Here is a 19,485-nt window from a genome sequence, read left to right as displayed (position 1 = left end):
TACTATTACAATCATAAATAAGAATAGTGTTTATTCATTTTTTTAATAAATAGTCAGAATTTTGAGAATACAAAAATCCTAGACTTCACTATCAGTTGATGGGAAACGGTCCGCAGGACTGTTCCGTAAGGGGCCTATTTTCAAAAACTTAAAATATTTTCAAAACTTAAGATTCTTGCGACCTAAAACCTTACACATACTGTATGTGAGTCTCCATGAGCAGCGACATCAAAAAATTCAAAGTCGTTCCCTTATAAAATCCCGATTATTTTTTTTACATAAGTATAACAAAACTTAAAATTTGAGCTGAAACGAATACTCGAGCAACTCGAGTAACTCGTGTTTAAAAACGTATCCGAGTAATTTTATTCACCTCGAGGAATCGTTTAATTTTGCCAGTTCTAAGAATCACGTTTTGCCCGGACTACTTTTAATGCGGGACAACGCGCTGACGTCACATGCGTAGAGGAAGAAGCAATTTAAAAAAAAAAAAAACCTTACTGCAGCCGACAGCCGCTACAAACTACGTCAACGTTGCTAAAAACTACACCCGCATGATGCTAGTGTGGTAGCAGGTAGTGTCCGATGTGTCTCATAGATATCGCATGCATTTAGAACTAGATGCGAAATGACAGACTCTGCCGCGTCTGGGCAACATTAGTAAACAGCCGCCATCTTTAAGCAAGAGACTTCTCAGCGCTAATAAATAACGTTACTGTCACTCGCACACGTAACGTTAGCCCTTCGAAGGGCTAGGTTTCTATTGATTATGACCACTGTCAATGCGTGGCTAATGTGTCTTACATACAGGCTTTATTTAATCTGTAAAAACACAGCGCTGTAGAGTGATGAGGGTGTAAAATTAAAACATAATAAAGCTAACTGTCAGTTTTAGCTCAGTCGTCATTGCTGAATAAAACACCAAGTAACACTGGTCTCTAATGTGCTCCAATACAGCAGGTATCATACATTTATTTTGAACACTGCAAAAACTCAAAATCCTATAAGTACTTACAGTTTAGACCAGACATGTCCAAAGTCCGGCCCGGGGGCCAAATGCGGCCCGTGGTCAAATTTCATCGGGCCCTCAGCCTTTGTCATAAATTCAATAACGTCTGGCCCGCACACAGACTTAATGAATTGGTCAGCAGCACTGCTACCAGCATATGAAGTAGCTTACACCCTAAATGCTGCTCCTTATTTACCCACTAAAAGGCAGCAGCACTCTAAGCAACATTGTCCCTTGTGACCTTTTACTTACAATTTTCTAAAATGGCGATAATCAACAACAACAACAAAAAGTTGACTGTGTTGGCCGACGCTTCAAGGGTAGGTGGAAATTTGACTATTTCTTCACTAAAATACACAACAACTGTGTCTGCCTCATTTGCAAAGAGACAGTCGCTGTTTTTAAAGAGTTCAATGTGAGGCAATATTACTAGGGCTGTCAAACGATTAAAATTTTTAATCGAGTTAATCACAGCTTAAAAATTAATTAATCGTAATTAATCGCAATTCAAACCATCTTTAAAATCTGCCATGTTTTTCTGTAAATTATTGTTGGAATGGAAAGATAAGACACAAGACGGATACATACATTCAACCTACGGTACATAAGTACTGTATTTGTTTATTATAACAATAAATCAACAAGGTGGCATTAACATTATTAACATTCTCTTAAAGTGATCCATGGATAGAAAGACTTGTAGTTCTTAAAAGATAAATGTTAGTACAAGTTATAGAAATTTTATGTAAAAACCCCTCTTAATGTTTTCGTTTTATTAAAATTTGTAAAATTTTCAATCAAAAAATAAACTAGTAGCTCGCCATTGTTGATGTCAATAATTACACCATGCTCACTCATGGTACTAACCCATAAAATCAAATGGACCCGAGCGCCAGCAGAGGGCGCCAAACACCAAAAAACAAGTAACAAACGGGCATTACACTGTACTGTCATTTTAATCTGTTTCAGCGGGGCATGTGCGTTAATTGCGTCAAATATTTTAACGTGATTAATTTAAAAAATTAATTACCGCCCGTTAACGCGATTATTTTGACAGCCCTAAATATTACCAAACAAGACACATTGACATGTACGACAAGATTACAGGGAAGATACTCAGCGAGAAATTGAAGCAACTTGAAGTTTGCTCACAAGAGCCCGAGAGTCGAAAGAGAACGCCACACAGGCTCGTTGTGAGATTGTTGAAATTATTTTAAAAAATAGTAAGGCAAATGTGACACACAAAATGGCTTGCTAAAATATGCCTAAATATATTGTTCAATGTAAAGGACGTCAGCCAAAGTCGGCCCCCCAAATTTTTACCACACCAAATCTGGCCCCCTTTGCAAAAAGTTTGGACACCCCTGGTTTAGACTAACCTAAAACTAGCTAGAACTTTAAAATAGCTTGACACAAATGGAAATTCAATTGAAACACGTGGGAAAAATACGTAGCTTTCAAGTGATGTGTATTATCAAGCGTAATTACATTTTTAGCTAAGAAATAGGGTTTTTTTTAAATTTATTTTTTAATTTTTAAAATTTTTTTATAAGATCTAGAAGTTTTTTGAGTGAAAGCAGTGATATTTTTTTTTCTAGTCCGTCCCATCTGAGATGCAATTGTTGGCTGTTTTCAACAATGAACATCGAAAATAAAGACATTGATTGACTGAAAATGGTTCAATATTGGATTAAATATCTTTTTTTCTCATGTATATTTATAATTGCTCTTTACCTAAAAAAAATGTTTTATCTGATTACTCGATTAATCGATAGAATTTTCAGTCGATTACTCGATTACTAAAATATTCGATAGCTGCAGCCCTACTTAAAATAGCTATAAAATTCTCAGATTTTACACTAGATGCACAAAAATCACCAAATGCAGAGATCACCTATATTTTTAGGATCAATAGTAATATTCAACAGATCATACAACTTTTTGCCCGAAATACCGACTTAATTTTTTTTTAATTTTGTGCAATTTGATCTAAGTTTTAAATAGCTAATAAATCACTCAATGTTCGCATCAGAAACCTAATACTTGATGAAAGCATGCATAATCATCTTAATTATACTCACCACAAGCAAAATTTGCATTTTTCTATCTACAATCACAGCTTATTTAGGTTGAATTCCGATGTCACTGTTGCCTCAGCACGTCTTGCCGGATATCTGGCCTTTGTCGTTTTTAGATTGAGATTTTACATAAAATAGAACAGGTAAAAGACACATTTTTTTGTATGGACGCAGAAATGTCTAAATTACTTTTTTTTTTTTTTTTTTGCAAAGAAAGGTCAGTTTGCCGAAAATTACCTGATTATTGAGTGTAAAGTTACGCTATTGTTTATTGATACCATATCCGAAGTGGTGGCCGTCATAAAACAAAGAGCTTTCGTCACAAAACAATGAGCATTTTAAATTGAAAATTATTTTAAATAATTGCATAAATCCCGGAATTTCTATAGATATGAATGTGAGTTAAGTATTTTTCACGTTTCAAAGTGCATGCATGGTGCTATTTTATACAATAATTACCTTGAATCCTTGACCAAATCCCTCTCAAGACACTTCTGCTTGCTTGTATGCACTAAATATTCGTCCTGTTTCCACCTAAATTCGGTGTTAGAATGCAGCGTACGTTTAGCGCATTGAAAGCCGCCACGTCTCACGCCTCTGCCTGGTCCGTCCCCCTACAGGAAGCTGTGGTGCAATGTCTGTAGGAGCTGTCTCGTCAACTGATAGTAAAGTCTATGGAACAATATATATTGCAAAGACAGTCACATCTTTTTTTAGAATTTAGATTAGCCGCTTCGATGCATCAACAGTTTGTTTCTCCATTCCAATAACTGGACCTGTTGTCTCATCAGGGGAAGTCGCTTCAATCCGGTGTTGGACATGCTGGCATCCTTCAAGAAGGGCCACATCGGAGGGGTCAAAGTTCATGTGGACAGACTTCAGGTTTTTGTGTTGTTTTTAAATATAATAGACAAAAGAAAGTGTTAGTTTAAATTTATATGTGTGTTTGCCACGAAGAAATTCAGTTTTCGAGGGGAAAAGTCATACTAACTAACAGTGGTACCGTGGCATACGATCGCATTGACATACGATCATTTTGACATCCCCACATAAAATTTGACTCGTCATTTGTCTCAACCTCTGACGACATGTTTAAAATACGATGATTTACAACAGCGTCGCAATTTCATTGTTTTCCCCCAAGCTGGCAGCGCGGCAGATTTTCTTGTGAGAGAAATCAACATTGCTCCCATGGCAAGATGGAAATGATAGAAAAATATGAGCGTAGTGTGCGATGTGTTCAGGAACTGCATGCAAAAAACAACCGCCACATTAGATCCCAATTCGTTACATTATTATTATTATATTATTATCGTTCCGATTTGTATTTATAATTTATTTTTTGCTATGTGTAATTGCTATTTGTAATTGTACCTGCGGTATTTATGAAGGATTTAGCGTAAGTTTTTGGGCTGTGGAATGAATAAATTAAATTATAATGTATTCTTATGGGAAAATCCCGCTCGACATACGACCATTTAACTTACAAACCAGGTCCTGGAACAAATTAAATTCATATTCAGAAGTACCACTGTATTTTAGAGCGGGAAATGCTAAAATATGAAAATCATATATATTTTTTCACTATAAAAATGCTTTTCTATTTTCACAGTAAAAGGTAGCTATATCAAGAGAATAAAGTTGATGATGTTGAGTGCGTGTGATCTTCCCAGACTCTGATCTCCGGAGCTGTGGTAGAACAGTTGGACTTCCTGCGTGTCAACGAGGCTGAGTAAGAATCATGACACGTGCTACACGTTCGCCAGCCGCTTTATTAGGAACATCTTTCTTACATGCAAATTTCTGTGGAATAACAACAAAAAGAATCCCGGAGTTCCGAAGTTTCGAAGAGCTGGAGCTTCCCAAACACTCCAAAGTCAAGCGACAGACCAGCACGCCCAATGCCTCCGACTTGGAGCAACAGCCCGAGATCAGCGTGGACGAGTGGCTGCACAAGCCTACAGACGAGGTCCTCCAAAAGTTTCACGTAAGTATAAAACCCACACCTCTAAGGCATAGCCTATGCCAGGCGTATCAAACTCATTTTGGATCGCAAGCCACTTTCATGGCAACTATTTCTTAGGTGGGCCAGACTAGTTACTTTTGGCTTATTAAGTTAACTCACTGGCTGCCATTGACACCATTAGGCCTCACCCAGTCAAAATGGATTGACCACTAGTGCCGCCAGTGGCACCGAAATATGAGCATTCACAGCTAGTCCTCGTAGTTTAAGTGAATTGGGAATCTAATGTTGTCAATGGAAGCCAAAGCGTTCATTTCGGATGACTTCCTTGTAACTGTAGGATACTTACAGGTCACTTCATGTATAGTTTGGGGCGTTCCGGGGTAATTTCCTGTCTATTTTTTGATCATTTTCTGATGATAAATAAAATTAAAATAAATGCAGTTCTTTAGGTGAGCCTAAACCCACAGCCACACTTCAACATTATTACCATCAGAACAAAAATGGGTAACACTTTACAATAAGGGTCCCTTAATTAACATTAGTTAATGCACTTTTAGACAATAACTCATGTTTAAGTAACATGACAATAATTCATTTAATCCCTTATCTAACATTTATTAATATATTAATTTACATGAGTTAATGCATTATTTAATGCATTAGTTAATGCATAACCAGACAGTAACTAATAGTTTGGTAAAATTCAAATTTTATACAGGCCTATATAGGGTTAGGGTTTAGGGTTAGGGTTTGTTAACTTAAGCATTTATAATTTCTTAGTTAAGGAACACATGTGCTACACTTTACAATAAGGGTCCATAAAGTATTCAGTAATGGTTAATAAAGGTGAAGGGGGGGAACTTAACCATTCATAATTTCTTAGTTGAGGGATACATGTGCTACACTTTACAATAAGGGTCCAAAAAACATTCAGTAATGGTTAATTAAGGTTAAGTAATACTTATGAGGTACGTTCACGTGAAATAATACCATACTTAAGGTTAGGCCTGAACGATATTGGAAAAACCTATTGCTGCGATTTTTTTGGGGTTTGCGATATTATATTGCGATATTAAAATATATATATATATATATATATATATATATATATATATATATATATATTTTTTTTTTTTTTTTTTTAAATTATTTTTTTTAAAGAAATTTTCACTAGATGACTTGAATAGCTGTTTGGAAAGACTTTGGATGACTCACAATGACCAATTTACAGTGATCCCCCGTTTTTCGCGGTTAATGAGGACCAGAACCTGCCACGGTAAGTGAAAAACTGCGAAGTTGCGCCCCCCAATTTTTTTTTTTTTTTTTTTTTTTTTTGTGTGTGCTCAATGTATTTATTCAGATTTAGCATTGGAAAGAGATACATATCAGGCATGTTTTTTTCTCACTTTTTCCCCAAAGTATGATTTAAAAAAAAATGTATATACATATTAATAAATGGTTTTAAGCACTTCAAATGTAATAATTATGATCAGTTTTAAACATAACTGTCCAACCAAAATAATTTTTGAACAAGAATAAAGTACTGTAGTAGAAAACGCTTGGCTTTATTAAATACTTCTGTTCATCTACCTTAGCTGTGATTCTTGGTGGACATGTAGAAATTACAAACTCCTCATGATCACTTCTGGCATTTAATTTATGTCTCAAACGTCTCCACACACACACACATTTATTCCAAAGCAGCTTCCTTGCAGAAACTGTTTAACGATGATTGACAGCTGCCATGCTTTGATGTCCGCTTCTTTGGCAAGATCAAAGATACCAGCATCGTTAACTTTAATAAGCAAGTGCTGCAGTGACTGTGAGATTCAAAGAGCGTGTGAGGCTCTGCGCAGAGCAGAAAGCAGGGCGTATGTGGATTAAAACAAAAAAAAACTATCGCACGTCCTCGCGATGGGACTATTGCGCACGCACACATCGCGATGGCGATGTTTAAACGATATATCGTTCAGGCTTACTTAAGGTTAAGTTATAATCAGGGGTGCACATATTTTTTTTGCCCAGGTTCTCAGAGGAGGACCTGGAGATGTGACTTGGTCCTCATTGAGCTTGAGAGCCGACCCGCCTGATGCGATAAAATTATGACAAGCTTTACTTAGAGCCAATTACCTTTAATTAATTATATTAACAGTTACTGCTTGAGTAACATCAACTGGCACAACAAAATTACCATTACTTTGAAGTGAAATGTAAAGAAATAAACATAAAAGCACTAATTCAAAATAAAGGGCATTATGCAGCTCCCACATTAACTCCAAGCCTTTGTAAAAGTGGGATGTCCTCCTCATAAGAGCTCATTGAACGTGCACGTTTAGCTTTGTGAAATGCGAGCAAAAACACGTTTGTCAGTGCATGGCGCTGTTCTTCATTACCTTTATTCCGCCACTTGTCCATAGGGCGAGTGGGGTCCTGTCTGACATCGATAGTTTGCTTATTTACCACATGCTCTCTGTTTTTTTCGTGCTTTTCAAAGTTTGGATGGCTAAAATTCTTTGACCCTACATAAAATGCGCTGCTCTTATCAGCGACATTGGGATTCTCACGGCAGATTTTGTACCGCATTTCCGTGCGAGCATCATTTGCTCCTAGCCATGGTACCTCCTGCAGCAACTTTTCAGCAAAAGTCCTTTTTTTCGGTAGCTCCAGTGACATCTCTGTCGTCTGTCTGTCTTTTGACGGGGGTGGGGGAACACGGAAATAATTACTCAGTGGGGCCTGCCTCTTTGACATTTTGAGAAGTGATTTTCTCATGTCCGCCGCAAATACAGTGGTCAGCCATCGGTACGCAAAAGCGTATGGAAGCCGTTGAGGGCCAGCACGTTTGTCTACGTCCAGTACGCATGCGCGCATGCGGACCGCTTATATGCACCCCTGGTTATAATATATAATATATATAATATAACATTAATTCACATATACATTAGTGCATTAATAAATAGTTATTAATGTATACTGGTACTAGTAAGTGATTATGTTATTTTAAATTAGAAACATTGCTCTGTGAGTCCTTGGGTGCTGCTAACCTAACCTTAAGTATGGTATTATTTCCCGTGATCGTACCTCATAAGTATTACTTAACCTTAATTAACAATTACTGAATGTTTTATGGACCCTTATTGTAAAGTGTAGCACATGTGTCCCTTAACTAAGAAATAATAAATTCTTAAGTTCCCCCTTAACCTTTATTAACCATTACTGAATGCTGTTTGGACCCTTATTGTAAAGTGTAGCACATGTGTCCCTTATCTAAATTCTAAATGCAAAGTTAACAAACCCTAACCGTAAACCACAGGCCTACATATATTTTTAATTTTACCAATTTTACCAAACCATTAGTTACTGTCTGGTTATGCATTAACAAATGCATTAACCAATGCATTAGCTAATGCATTAACTCATGTTAATTAATATATTAATAAATGTTCGATGAGCAATTGTATTAATTATTGTAATGTTACTTAAACATTAGTTATTTTCTAAAAATGCATTAACTAATGTTAATTAATGGACCCTTATTGTAAAGTGTTACCAAAAAAAAAAGATTATTTTCCACGAAAAGCACGTGTGTATGACTCGTATCATGTTTACATTGTACACACACTCTCTTTCTCAACACAGACAGTTCCCAAAGAGAAAAAAACACCACGTTTTACCACCGCTGGAGTTATATATATAGCTGGTGGCTAACATCCATGACAGTGTTTACTAACCTTTAATTTTGTATAAATGCGAAATCATATTGGACGTATTCCCTCCTCGGCAGCCACCCTCCGCAAACATGTTTTACATGTTGGTTGGCACTCCTCCTCTAAGCCACGGCCATCTGTAACTTTTCTGTAGCTGAAGTATTCCCATACCAGGGATTTCTTTTTCTTCGATTGGGGAAAAATATTCAGGAGTTTCACCTCCCCCAGCCATCGTGTTGCACAGCTGACTCACTGACACTGACCAAGGAAGGGTTGAGCCTTGCAGCTGCAAGCAAGGGATACCACGCACATACCACAATATACCTTGAAACCGGTAATCGGCACATGTCTAGTTACCACCCACCTCTGGTGTGGCCGGGGTGTCTCTGTAAAGATGACAAGATGACAATGATCGTATCGGATGCCATTTTATGGTAGCTATTTAAGTGTCCTGTGAAAGTGAAGACAGGCCAAAAGTTGAAAACTAGTTCTCCACTGTAGTGCATGAGAATGCCTTGTTTTTCTTCCCCATTTCATGCATATTCCTCATTTAATTTCAATGGAAATGAGGTGATACGCTCTATTATCCATTATCGTCAGGCACGACACTGAGTCGCCTCATTATAATTTCATGGCAGCTTTCCACCAGTGGGCGAAAATGGGTATCTTGTTTTTGTTTTCGCATATACACAGTTTGAATTAACTGCATATTTTGTGTATTATCATGAAGGATTGTGACTGCTTGGCCAGCCAAGCTCAGCTCGCCGGAATCCTGTTGAGGAGGGAAGGATCGCACTTTCTTACTAAAGATGGTAAGCTCATATAATTTTGTGTCAGAAAAAAAATTCATGCATTCGTTTTCCTTAATTATTATCATTTAGGATATTTTGTATGACTGCACAATTTATTATGATCCATTACAATATATGTTCACTGGAAAAAAATGCCACTTCTAAAACGAGTAAAAAATTACGCTTAGTGTTGGAGATAAGATTTGCTTGTAACAAGAACATTTTGCTAATGGAACAAGCAATTTTTGTCTTGGTAAGAATTCTTAAAATAAGACATCCATTCAGGATGATTGAGATCTTGAAACTAGTTATATTTTACACGTTCAACAAGATCTTGAAAGTAGTTATAATTTACTAGTTCATCCTGAATATTAGGAAAGGCTCTTTTTTTTTTTTTTTTCTTTTTTTTTTTTTTTACCCCCCTCACATTTAATCTTATTTTAAGAATTCTTAGCAAGACAAAAACTGCTTGTTCCATTGGCAGAATTTTCATACTTGTTATAGGCAAATCTTATCTCATTTCAAATAATTTTTTACTCGTTTTAGAAGTGGCATTTTTTGCAGTGTTGTAACATTAATTGAACAAATTATATTTTTTTAAATTTGAAAATATTTGTACAGTAGTACCTCAAAATGCGAAAGCTTCGGTACACGTAAAATTCATCTTACGAAAGTTTTTCATTGCTTGTTTCTATTATATACCAAAAATATATTCATCAAACGAAGGATAATCCATACTGAAATTAATCATTCGTGCCCATAACAATGAAACAATGTAACTACGTTAAACTATAAATGTAATCAAACAAAATATACACACCATAATGTGCAACACAATGCGCATGTATATGTACGAAACAAAAGAAGAATATAACTTACAAGCGATGCTTTATTAAGGCACAAACCACAGCAAACAATGGCCGCTGAAGTTAGCTCATCTTTTAGCACTCTGTGTTCGCTATAAGCTCGAGTAGTCATGTGATAACGTCTGTGGAATGAGCTAGAACCTATATATTTAGGTCATTAATAACATTTCTCTTAATATTTATTACATTGAAGTAATGTGTAATATATTATTAAGGATTTAATTTCTTTGATATGGGGTATGACACAAGTTGACAGGGGTCGCTATTAAGCTTTACCCCGGGTTGTTGGATGATGAACACTACGAGCGTGCAGACAACACGTTGATACCTCTTTTGTTATGTACTTGTAAGGCCAAGACTTGCACTGTTTGAACTTACAGAGAATCTGATGGAAGAGCTGGAGAGGATCTACCGACAAGCTGGCACCCGGAAGCTTTGGTCTGACGTTCACTCACACGTTCACACGCACCCACACGAAAAACAAAGACACACACACCGACATACACGCAAACGTCAACATTTAACTAGTTATCTTGTTTAACAACGCCCAGGCTGGCGGTGCGCCACGCCGCCGCCATCCTCAAGAAGTTGGCCAGCTCTATCGCACCTCACATTACCTCCATTCTGGTGAAGGGCAAGCAGGTAATGGAGTCCCGCCAGAAAATGCGGAGTCTGCATGTTAGCCGTTAGCGGCTTGCTTACCGCCGGGCTAACAGGCTAAGTTCAAAACAGCCGTCGATATGAATTTGTGACATCGTGTGGGTAAACATTACGCCAGCGTGAGTTTGGCCAAGCGAGCTAGCTTACTAGCTAGTTGGCTTGCTTTCATCTCATTAACCATTGCATAGCGACGCCCCCTGTTGGCTGTACTCTCCAATGAAAGGGACTTGGACCTTTTTAAAGGACTTAAAACACACTTGAGGGAATCGCTTAACAATTACAGTGTCTGAAGATATTGCCCATACAATGTTACAGTGGTGTGTTTGAATTATTTAATTCCCAAATGTTAACAATTTATTCAATGTTTTCCCATCTAATCGTGTTTATATAATTTATAACCTATTTAAATCTTTTTTTAATGTTTTCTTATTTTTTGTTTTGTTTTTACAAAGGTATTCTAATGTGTAAAATATATACAGTATATATATATATTTTTTTTTATCTATAAACTTACTTTTATTTAATAATGACCTCATTAGCTGCCATTAACAGCAACAGACTTCCAATCCATTGAAGTGGGAGGGCTGGACTCCCAGTTGAAATGGATTGGACGTCTACTAGTGATGAACTCATTTATATTCACAGCAAAAGGATGAAAACAGCCTCATGATTGGATGTCTGTCGCCGTCAATGGCAGCCAATGAGTTAAAGAATGAATTTTACTGAGAAATCGTGTATTTCATTTAGAATTAGTTGATATCTTAATCAAGAATCTTTAATGATAAAATACTTTCTATACTATATAAAAACAATCATTAATGATTTTACTTTCGACCTAAATAATTTGAGTTTATATTTAAGGTATTATAGTCCATATGTGAAATACTTTTATTAATACTTTAATCACATGTTTCAACTGTGTTATTCTATTAATTATTTTGTTTGTCTGTAAATATTGTACACATATTTTTCTTTTTATCTCATAAATACAGTTGTATGAAAAAGTATCTGAACCTTTTTGATTTCTTACATTTCTGCATAAAATCACCATCAAATGGTATCTGATCTATGTCAAAATCACACAGATGTAAAAACAGTGTCTGCTTTAACTAAAACCACTCAAACATTTGTAGATTTTCATATTTTAATGAGGATGGCATGCAAACAATGACAGAAAGGGAAAAAAACAAGTCAGTGAACCCTCTGCCTAAGGAGACTTAAAAAGCAATTGAAACCAATTTTTACCAAACAATGTAAATCAGGTGTGTGCCCAGTCACTGATGAGTGGCTTAAAGCTGCCCTGCCCACTATAAAACAAACACCTGTTAAGAAATGTCTTCATGAGAAGCACTGTCTGATGTGCATCATTGCACAGTCAAAAGAGCTGTCTGGGGACCTGCGATGAAGGATCGTTGATTTGTATAAACGATACAGGAACAGTGGCGCCACCAGGGGGTGGCCAGGGGTGGTGGCCACGGCCCCCCCTATAAATTTGTTGGCCACCCACTGGCCACCCCGCTTGCCAGTATATCGTTAAATTGTTGTAGCATCTGTTATCCATTTCATCCCAAATGCACAGCCTGGCAAGCCGCTGCTCCTCACCTTCACAGTAGTCCCCCCGCCCCGCACCCGCTGCTGTTGCGCGCTCCGCCTCCGACAGCAACGGTTTAGTGCGCGCGACAAGGTAGCACAATTCGATGGGCAGCTTATTTCGGTGAACGCCACAAAAGTAAAGAGAGAAGACGGAGAAGACTACAAGTAATTATAGAAGTTAGAATACCTTTGTAAAAGAAGAAGGGGAAGTATGCGCCATCGTAACGTGATTTTTAAGAGCTAAATTGTGCTGTTACACACCTGTTAGAGCAGCTTTTTGACGTGGTTTCGAGTTACGTAGCCAACGCTAGCTGCTGCTGGTCAATTTTCAGACGATGAAGAGAAAGTCGACAGACATTGTTTCTTATTTTAAGAGGAAAATTAGCACAGGAGAGAAAGAAACGACAGAGGAGCAACAGAGGCTTAGTGATTAGGAGGAGAAGAAGGAGGAGGATGGAGGAGAGGAACAGACAGAGCAGCACCAGCGTGACGATGGTGTACAGCCTAGTTTTCCTGTGACCTTTTTACTGCAAAAATACAATGAAAACATGAAATTATGGCTTTTAGTTTTGGTGTTCCACCCCAAGATTTTAAGTGGCCCCATTTGGCCACCCCTATGACAAATTTCTGGAGGCGCCACTCTACAGGAAAGGATACAAAACCATCTCTAAAAGTCTGGATGTTCAATCTACAGTCAGAGAAGTTGTCTACAAATGGAGAGAGTTTTGCACTGTTGCTTCTCTCCCAGTGAGTGGCCGTCTACCAAAGATGACACCAAGAGTTCAGCGCAGAATACTCAGAGAGGTAAAAAAAAAAAAAAGAACCCTAGAGTGTTTGCTAAAGACTTACAGAAATCACTGGCATAGTCCAATATCTCTGTGCACACATCAACTATATGTAAAACTGGCCAAGAAAGGTGTTCATGGGAGGACTCCACAGAGGAATCTACTACTGACTATAAAAAACATTTTTGCTCGTTTTAATGTTTGCAAAACAGCACTTGGACACTCCACATAAGTTGGGTCGAAATATTTTGTGGACTGATGAAACCAAAGTTGAAATGTTTGGGGGTAACACACAGCATCATGTGTTGAGGAAAAATGGAACAGGTCACCAACATCAGCACCTCAATCCCACTATGAAGCATGGTTGAGGGACCATCATCATTTGGGGCTGTTTTGCTGCCTTAGGGCCTGGACAACTTGCAATCATTAATGGAAGAATGAATTCAAAAGTTTATCAGGGTGTTTTGCAGGAAAACTTGAGGCCGTCTGTCAGACAGTTGAAGCTAAAAAGAGGATGGATGCTGCAACAAGACAATGATCCAAAATACAGAAGTAAATCAACTTCAGAATCGTTTCAGAAGCACAAAATACACGTTCTGGAGTGGCCAATTCAAAGTCCAGACTTGAACCCTATTGAGATGCTGTGGCATGACCTAAAGACAGCGATTCATGCCAGACATCCCAGGACAGAAGAACAAAATACACATTCTGGAGTGGCCATGTCAAAATCCAGACTTGAACCCCATTGAGATGCTGTGACATGACCTAAAGACAGCGATTCATGCCAGCTATCCCAGAAATCTGACTGAACTACAGCAGTGTTGTCGAGAAAATTGGGCCAAGATTAGGAAAAGCGGCATGGAAAATGAATGAATAGTCCTAATTGATGTGCCGGACTGATCTGCAGCTACAGGAAGTGTCTGGTTGAAGTTATTGCTGCCAAAGAAGAGGCCACAAAATATTAAATGTAATTGTTCACTTATTTACCCCCTTCTTTCATTGTTTGCATACTATCCCCATTAAAATATGAAAACCTATAAATGTTTGGGTGGTTTTAGTTAAAGCAGACACTGTTTTTTCATCTGTGAGATTTTGACAAAGATCAGATCATATTTGGTGGTGTTTTTATGCAGAAATGTCAGACATTCCAAAAGGTCCAGATACTTTTTCTTACCACTGTAGTTTTATTTTTTAAATATTTATTTTTATTTACCCTAATTTTCGCACTATAAAGCGCACCTGACTATAAGCCGCAGCCCACCAAATTTGGCACGAAAATGGCATTTGTTCATAGATAAGCCGCAGCTTTCCTCACTGTATCATGGGATATTTACACCAAAAGATATTAACCGGTACAACCTTATTTGACAGCGGCATCATACAACCGTCTGTCATAAGACCAAATGAACCATCATTAAACTTTGAACCAATTACTGCAAAGCTTTATTGCTACAAGAACCTTCATTTGGCCATCTCTGCTCCCTTGGGGGAGACGGTCAACCTCTGCTGCCACCTGCTGTTGACTGTTGTCATCCAACAATGCCTCTTAGCATGCATTGCAGCGCTACAGATGTAAATAACAATCAAAAATCATGTTCTGTGCTAAATATTTCTTCAGTTTCTGTTCCAATTGTTTCATCATTTGCTAGTTATGGTATTTGCTAACACTTCATTTGACAGTGGTGCCATGAGACTGTCACTACACAATCAAAATTATGACATTTCTCTGTCCTGAGCATTCATGAATGCTTATAACAGATGTCATTCAGTGTTATCCAGCAAATTATCTCACTTTTGAATGGATGCAAAAGATCCAAGATGGACAAAAATTGAGTTAGTGACATAATTTGCCAAATGACACTTAATGACATAAGCATTCAGTAATGTCCATGATCGTGTCATGTCATAATTTTGATGATCTTATGACAGTCTTATGACACCGCTGTCAAATAAAGTGTTACCTAAAGAAATCAACAAATAAGCCGCACTGGACTATAAGCCACAGGTATCAAAATGAAGGGGAAAAGTAGGGGCTTATAGTCCTAAAAATACGGTAATTTTCACATGCACTCTATTATTTCTCGAACTCAAAATGTCCAAATCCTATTTAAAGCGAGGTCGCCCAGCGTTCACGTTAAGAAGTTCCGCTGCACATCAGCATTAATTAATTCTAAATCATACTGACCTGACTCAGCATTGACCAAACCCAGCAGAATTGTGTATTAACTTATGCGTGTTTCAGTGTGTTGTAGTCTGACTGACAGCGACAACTTTTCCCCTGTATGCTGTTTGTATTAATTGACTGAAGGCGTATTTGCACACACAGCATCGAGATGTGATTATGCCAAAGAGAGAAAGGCAGGGAAAAGGCTGTTTTTTTTTGTTTTTTTTACCCCCCTCTATCCCCGCTTGGAAATGGTATCAGTGCTTCGGGTTCAATTTACTTTCTCATTTCCCTAACATTGGCCAGCAAGTGAAGCTTGAAATAGGTTGGCCAACAAAGCGTCGGCGGATTGACACCGCATCATGCCTCATAAACGCCGAGGGTCTGTTGCTTTTTATTCATCCGTGCACATTTTGCGTTCCCATGCTGAATACCTATACACACACACACACACACACGCACACACTCATCATTCATCCTGGCTTATTATTGAAATGATTTAATTTCTTCTGTGAGGGTGGCTTTCGGTTCCACGGTTGCCAATGGCAACGCGCTGCTGCTTTTCACCCTCAGAGGCAGGCAAGAGGAGGCACTCTGAAGACCAATTTAACAAAATACAGGGAGTGAACATTAAAATATGGCATATAAAAAGTCAGCCACATCACATGAATCCATTGAGCAGGCTGGTTGACTTGGTGCTATTCATGTTATCAGTGAGGCTGAAAATTATGTTTTACTATCTTCTAATTTTCCATTTCAGAATATAAATGGAGAATTTTTGCCACACTCCAAAATGTCGAAGTTCTACATCATGTGTATTAGCTGATAGGATGCTGTTTTAGAAAAGACAAAATAATACAATTCAAAAATTAACAATTCAAAATTGTAATATTGTCAATAGGCCAACTTTGTGCACTTTTATGCTAATTAAAATATTTTTGTTACTTTCTAAAAATGAATTAAATACAACTACACAAAATTAGCTAACATTTTGTGTTTTTTTTTTGTGTGTTTGATTACATTATTTTTTTCTTAAATGTTATTCAGTGGTACCTCTATTTACGACATTAATTAAACAAAGTGTTGTTTTAGACTAAGTTTTGGACTAGTTTCCCCCAATTTATACGCTTAAAGTAATTCCATTTCTTTCAACTGCTAGCCCTCTATCTTATGGGAGGAGAAACTGGTTTGCTCAGTGGAAAGTTGACCTGGACTTGGTTCGAGGAAGTGTACCAAAAAAAAACATTTTCGACATATTTTACATTATGAAAATCGTGTGTGATGCAAGGATGCAACACTAAAATGGGAATGTGGACATGAAAACAAAAACAAAAAAATTCCAACGTGAAAATCAAAAGCCAAATGCCCAATTATTTGTCGTATATTTGAAATTTGAAGTAATTTGAATGGGAATTCACACAGATATTAGCTTGCTATAGTTTAGCTATATCAGTTTTGAATTTGAATAATAATAATTTGAATTATTATTCAATTCCAAGAGTACAGTGTATGCACATGTGAAACTTGTGGGGTTCAGTACCCTTAGCTAGGTCAAGAACCACTGTTCTAGAATTAGTCCGTAACCCAAAATTTTCATAAATAGAGACGCGTTTTACATGTAAATCAGCTAATCTGTTCCAAGCATGACTGATACACCATATTAAATTGGGGTTAATCCGTAATAAAACAACAGCCAAACATATTTTAATCATTCTATATACCTAACCTGACTGTTCATACTTTTAATGAAGTACAGTCGGGCAAATAAGTGTTTAGTCAACCAACAATTGTGCAAGTTCTCCTACTTGAAAAGATTAGAGAGGCCTGTAATTGTCAACATGGGTAAACCTGAACCATGACAGACAGAATGTGAAAAAAAAAAAAAAAAAAAAAAAAACGGAAAATCACATTGTTTGATTTTTAAAGAATTTATTTCCAAATTAGAGTGGAAAATAAGTTTTTTTTTCACCTTCAAACAAGCAAGATTTCTGGCTGTCAAAAGGTCTAACTTCTTCTAACGAGGCTCCACTCGTTACCTGTATTAATGGCACCTGTTTTAACTCATTATCGGTATAAAAGACACCGGTCCACAATCTCAGTCAGTCACACTCCAAACTCCACTATGGCCAAGACCAAAAAACTGTCAAAGGACACCAGAGACAAAATTGTAGACCTGCACCAGGCTGGGAAGACTGAATCTGCAATAGGTAAAACGCTTGGTGTAAAGTAATAAACTGTGGGAGCAATTATTAGAAAATGGAAGACATACAAGACCACTGATAATCTCCCTCGATTGTGGGCTCCATGCAAGATCTCACCCCATGGCGTTAAAATGATAACAAAAGAATGGTGAGCAAAAATCCCAGAACCACACGGGGGGACCTAGTGAATGACCTACAGAGAGCTGGGACCACAGTAGCAAAGGCTACTATCAGTAACACAATGCGCCGCCAGGGACTCAAATCCTGCACTGCCAGACGTGTCCCCCTGCTGAAGCCAGTACACGTCCAGGCCTGTCTGCGGTTCGCTAGAGAGCATTTGGATGATCCAGAAGAAGACTGGGAGAATGTGTTATGGTCAGATGAAACCAAAATAGAACTTTTTGTTTGGAGGAGAAAGAATACTGAGTTGCATCCGAAGAACACCATACCCACTGTGAAGCATGTGGGTGGAAACATCATTCTTTGGGGCTGTTTTTCTGCAAAGGGACCAGGACGACTGATCTGTGTAAAGGAAAGAATGAATGGGGCTATGTATGGAGAGATTTTGAGTGAAAATCTCCTTCCATCAGCAAGGGCATTGAAGATGAGACGTGGCTGGTTCTTTTAGCATGACAATGATCCCAAACACACAGCCAGGGCAGTAAAGGAGTGGCTTCGTAAGAAGCATTTCAAGGTTAGCCAGCCTTGGCAGTCCCCAGATCTCAACCCCATAGAAAATCTGTGGAGGGAGTTGAAAGTCCGTGTTGCCCAACGACAGCCCCAAAACGTCACTGCTCTAGAGGAGATCTGCATAGAAGAATTGGCCAAAACACCAGCCACAGTGTGTGAAAAGCTTGTAAAGAGTTATAGAAAACGTTTGGCATCCGTTATTGCCAACAAAGGATATATAAAAAAGTATAGAGATGAACTTTTGGTTTTGATCAAATACTTATTTTCCACCATGATTTGCAAATAAATTCTTTAAAAATCAAACAACGTAATTTTCAGTTGTTTTTTTACCCACATTCTGTCTCTCATGGTTGAGGTTTACCCATGTTGACAATTACAGGCCTCTCTAATATTTTCAAGTGGGAGAACTTGCATGACCAATGCTGTAATTTCGGTCAAATATTCTTTACCCTCATTGGTTCGCAAACATTAGATATTCTTTCCTAATGCAACAGCGGGAGCTGCGTTATTTGTCTGATGCCCGCTGTCTTTTCGCCCACTAGGTCTGTTGTCCGTCTTGCTGCCAGTCTGTTAACTAAGCTAGTGGACAGCCTTGCCCCCAGTATTACTAGTGTTTTAGTGCATGGCAAGCAGGTAAGTGTACACACAGGCAACAGGGTTACACTGGGATTAAAAAAAAAAAACCTTTAGAAGTGTTAATGCCATCAGAATAAAGTTGGTTATAATGACTTCAAGACAAACATTTACTCAGTTTAAGAGAAGAGTTCCTGTTCACTGGCAAATCTGTTTCACGCACTTGTTTTTAAAGTACATGCCTTCTCCTATCCAGACTGACACACACATTCACATTGCTTACATTTGAAATGAATGCGCAAACACCGGCGTGATTCATTGAATTTCAAAACTGGCTGTAAATAATTGCGCATGAAGTTTTCCTGGGACTTGTGAATGTCATTGAAATCCATGCGACACAAC

The 19,485-nt window shown here is 37.8% G+C and overlaps 1 protein-coding gene across 3 annotated transcripts in view; it reads left to right on the top strand.

The window, feature by feature from the left end:
• The window catches only part of phkb (phosphorylase kinase, beta), a 199,506-nt gene that overhangs the window by 161,813 nt on the left and 18,208 nt on the right, over positions 1-19,485 (top strand). For 2 of the 3 annotated variants that reach the window (XM_057831348.1, XM_057831364.1), the window contains 6 exons: positions 3,879-3,969; positions 4,761-4,819; positions 4,912-5,074; positions 9,491-9,572; positions 10,798-10,855; positions 19,053-19,143. In XM_057831348.1, coding sequence (XP_057687331.1) covers positions 3,879-3,969; positions 4,761-4,819; positions 4,912-5,074; positions 9,491-9,572; positions 10,798-10,855; positions 19,053-19,143 — 544 coding nt within the window. Of the gene's footprint in view, positions 1-3,878; positions 3,970-4,760; positions 4,820-4,911; positions 5,075-9,490; positions 9,573-10,797; positions 10,856-10,968; positions 11,060-19,052; positions 19,144-19,485 lie in introns of all 3 variants that reach the window. The other variant, XM_057831354.1, reaches the window with a different exon arrangement.

This window comes from Corythoichthys intestinalis, chromosome 1, assembly GCF_030265065.1.
Source record: "Corythoichthys intestinalis isolate RoL2023-P3 chromosome 1, ASM3026506v1, whole genome shotgun sequence".
In the NCBI taxonomy this organism is placed as follows: domain Eukaryota; kingdom Metazoa; phylum Chordata; class Actinopteri; order Syngnathiformes; family Syngnathidae; genus Corythoichthys; species Corythoichthys intestinalis.
Note: the sequence above shows the minus strand (reverse complement) of the source record. Positions and strands in the feature narration are given on the sequence as shown.